Consider the following 3,056-nt stretch of genomic DNA (forward strand, 5'->3'; position numbering starts at 1 on the left):
GCAAATCGAATGTTTGTGCTGCTGGCTAGTGTGGTGCTTCAAGAGACCTCAACATTCCTACAATTAGCTACTGAAGATAGCTTACAATTGTGGCATCGTAGATTTGGGCACTTGAGTTACAAAGGTTTGAGGACTTTGCAATATAAACAGATGGTAAAGGGCCTTCCACTTGTTAAAGCTTCAAATAAAAGTTGTACTGAATGTTTTGTCAGCAAGCAACATAGAGATGCCATTCCAAAGAAGAGTCAATGGAGAGCTTCCCATAAATTGCAGCTTGTACATGCTGATATTTGCGGGCCTATTACTCCCAACTCCAATAGCAACAAAAGGTACTTTATAACATTCATTGACGACTTTAGTAGAAAAGTGTGGATTTATTTTCTTGCTGAAAAATCTGAAGCATTTACAACTTTCAAAAATTATAAAAGCCTTGTTGAGATGGAGTCAGGTGCCCTTATATGTTGTGTACGCACTGATAGGGGGCGGAGAATTCACCTCAAATGTGTTTAATGAATTTTGTAAATCAATGGCATAAGTAGGCAACTTACAACATCCTACACTCCACAACAAAATGGCGTAGCGGAGCGCAAAAATCGGACCATTATGAATATGGTTCGGTGCATGCTTTGTGACAAACAAGTACCGAAGTCATTTTGGTTAGAAGCTGCAAAATGGACAGTTCATGTTCTCAATCGGAGTCCTACACTGACAGTTAAAGACAAAACTCCATAAGAGATATGGAGTGGAATTAAACCTAGAGTTGATTACTTTAGAGTATTTGGGAGTCTAGCTCATGTCCATGTACCTGATACAAGAAGATAAAAGTTGGATGATAAGAGCATGCAATGTGTATTACTTGGAGTAAGTGATGAATCCAAAGCTTATCGTTGTTTAATCCGGTTTCCAAAAAAATTATTGTTAGTAGAGATGTTAGTTTTGAAGAGGATAAGGGATGGAATTGGGGGAGGAATGTTGAAGAAGTAAAGCATGACATATTGGTATGTGAAGGCAATAATGATAGTGAAGATTCCACCTTTGAAAGTGAAGAAGAGGTTGTAGAAGACACTGAAACACCAGCTGACACAGTTCAAGAGGTAGAAACAATGACCTCAACATCAAGTGATTCATCTAATGAAGATCCACCGGTACATGCTGAAGGAAGAATTCGAAAAGCACCTAACTATTTGCAGGATTATGAAAGTGGTGAAGGATTGTCCGCGGGTGAGAACTATTTTGCAATGTTTACTTCTCATGAAGATCCAAACTCATTTGAAGAAGCTGAAAAAGATGAGAAATGGAGAAAGGCAATGGACTTGGAGATGGAGGCGATAGAAAAGAATAAAACTTGGCAGCTTACAAATTTACCTGAAGGTGCTAAGAAGATTGGTGTGAAATGGGTCTTTAGAACCAAATTAAATGAGAATGGCGAGGTTGATAAGTTCAAAGCCCGGTTGGTAGCTAAAGGCTATGCTCAGCAACAAGGGTTGATTATAACGAAGTCTTTGCTCCGGTAGCAAGGTGGGACACAATCCGGATGGTTTTAGCTTTAGCAGCACAAAAGGGGTGGAGTGTGTACCAACTCGATGTCAAAAGCGCATTTCTTCATAGTAAGTTAATAGAGGACGTGTATGTAGAACATCCATTAGGGTATGTCCGAAGGGGTGAAAAAGAAAAGGTCTACAAGCTTAAGAAAGCTTTATATGGGTTAAAGCAAGCACCACGAGCTTGATATAGTAAAATTGAATCATATTTTGCTAAGGAATGATTTGAAAGATGCAATCATGATCATACTCTCTTTGTCAAAACAGGAGGTAAAAGAATTTTAATTGTGAGTTTGTATGTTGATGATTTAATCTTTACTGGGAATGATGCATGCATGTTTGAAAGCTTTAAGATGTCAATGAAGATTGAGTTTGATATGACGGATTTAGGGAAGATGAAATATTTCCTTGGTGTAGAAGTTCTGCAAAATTCAGACGGCATATACTTAAGTCAGAAGAAATATGCTTATGAGCTACTTGAAAAGTTTGGATTGCAGAATTGTAACTCTGTTAAGAATCCTATAGTTCCTGGATTTAAGCTGTCAAAGAATGGAGAAGGTGTTAGGGTGGATGCTACTGCTTACAAGCAATTAATTGGGAGTCTCATGTACATTACTGTAACGAGGCCTGATTTAATGTATGTAGTATGTCTCTTGAGCAGGTATATGGCTAATCCTACTAAGTTGCATATGCTGGCAGCAAAGAGGGTTCTTCGTTATATAAAGGGGACAACGGAGTTAGGGGTGTTTTATAAGAGAATGGATGACGAAGAATTGGTGGCTTACACTGACAGCGATTATGCTGGAGATATTGATGATAGAAGGACCACATCCGATTATGTATTTTTACTGTCTGGTGGAGCAGTCTCATGGGCATCAAAGAAGCAGCCTGTTGTAACATTGTCCACCACTGAGGCAGAGTTTGTGGCAGCCTCCTCTTGTGCTAGCCAATGTGTGTGGATGAGAAGGGTGTTGGAGATTGGGCTCTCACAAAACAAGTGTACTGTTACTATGTGTGACAACAGTTCAACAATTAAATTATCCTAAAATCCAGTCATGCATGGTAGAAGTAAACATATAGATGTAAGGTTCCATTTCTTGAGAGATCTCACTAAAGAAGAAGTGGTGAAACTGGTCCATTGTAACACAAGAAATCAAGTAGCTGATATTATGACCAAACCGTTGAAACTTGATGTGTTCCAAAAATTAAGAGATCAGCTTGGAGTTTGTGAGGTGCCAAGTTTAAACTGAATGCATATGTGAATCAGTGAATCAATTTAGGGGAGGAATTGTTAGGATTTATTTTAATGTTACTATTTATTTGGGTTCAGTTAATAAGTTCCTAGTTTCTAGGTTCCACCAAGTAGAATTGCATTTGTTTTTTTTTGTAACCATCAACACATTTTTAATAAGTGAGTTGAACTTTTCCTTCTTATCATGTAAGGCTATATATACCACCTCTATGTTATTCAATAAACTTAGTTGTTTCATTCCACAAAACTCTAACAGTCATACC

General features: G+C 38.1%; 1 protein-coding gene across 1 annotated transcript; it reads left to right on the forward strand.

Moving 5' to 3' along the window:
* Positions 1 to 1,894: 1,894 nt before the first annotated feature.
* On the forward strand, positions 1,895 to 2,587 carry LOC120578426 (secreted RxLR effector protein 161-like). Its single transcript, XM_039831148.1, has one exon. It carries the CDS (start codon positions 1,895 to 1,897, stop codon positions 2,585 to 2,587), a length of 693 nt encoding a protein of 230 aa, XP_039687082.1.
* The last annotated feature ends 469 nt before the right edge of the window (positions 2,588 to 3,056 follow it).

This window comes from Medicago truncatula, chromosome 2, assembly GCF_003473485.1.
Source record: "Medicago truncatula cultivar Jemalong A17 chromosome 2, MtrunA17r5.0-ANR, whole genome shotgun sequence".
NCBI lineage: Eukaryota > Viridiplantae > Streptophyta > Magnoliopsida > Fabales > Fabaceae > Medicago > Medicago truncatula.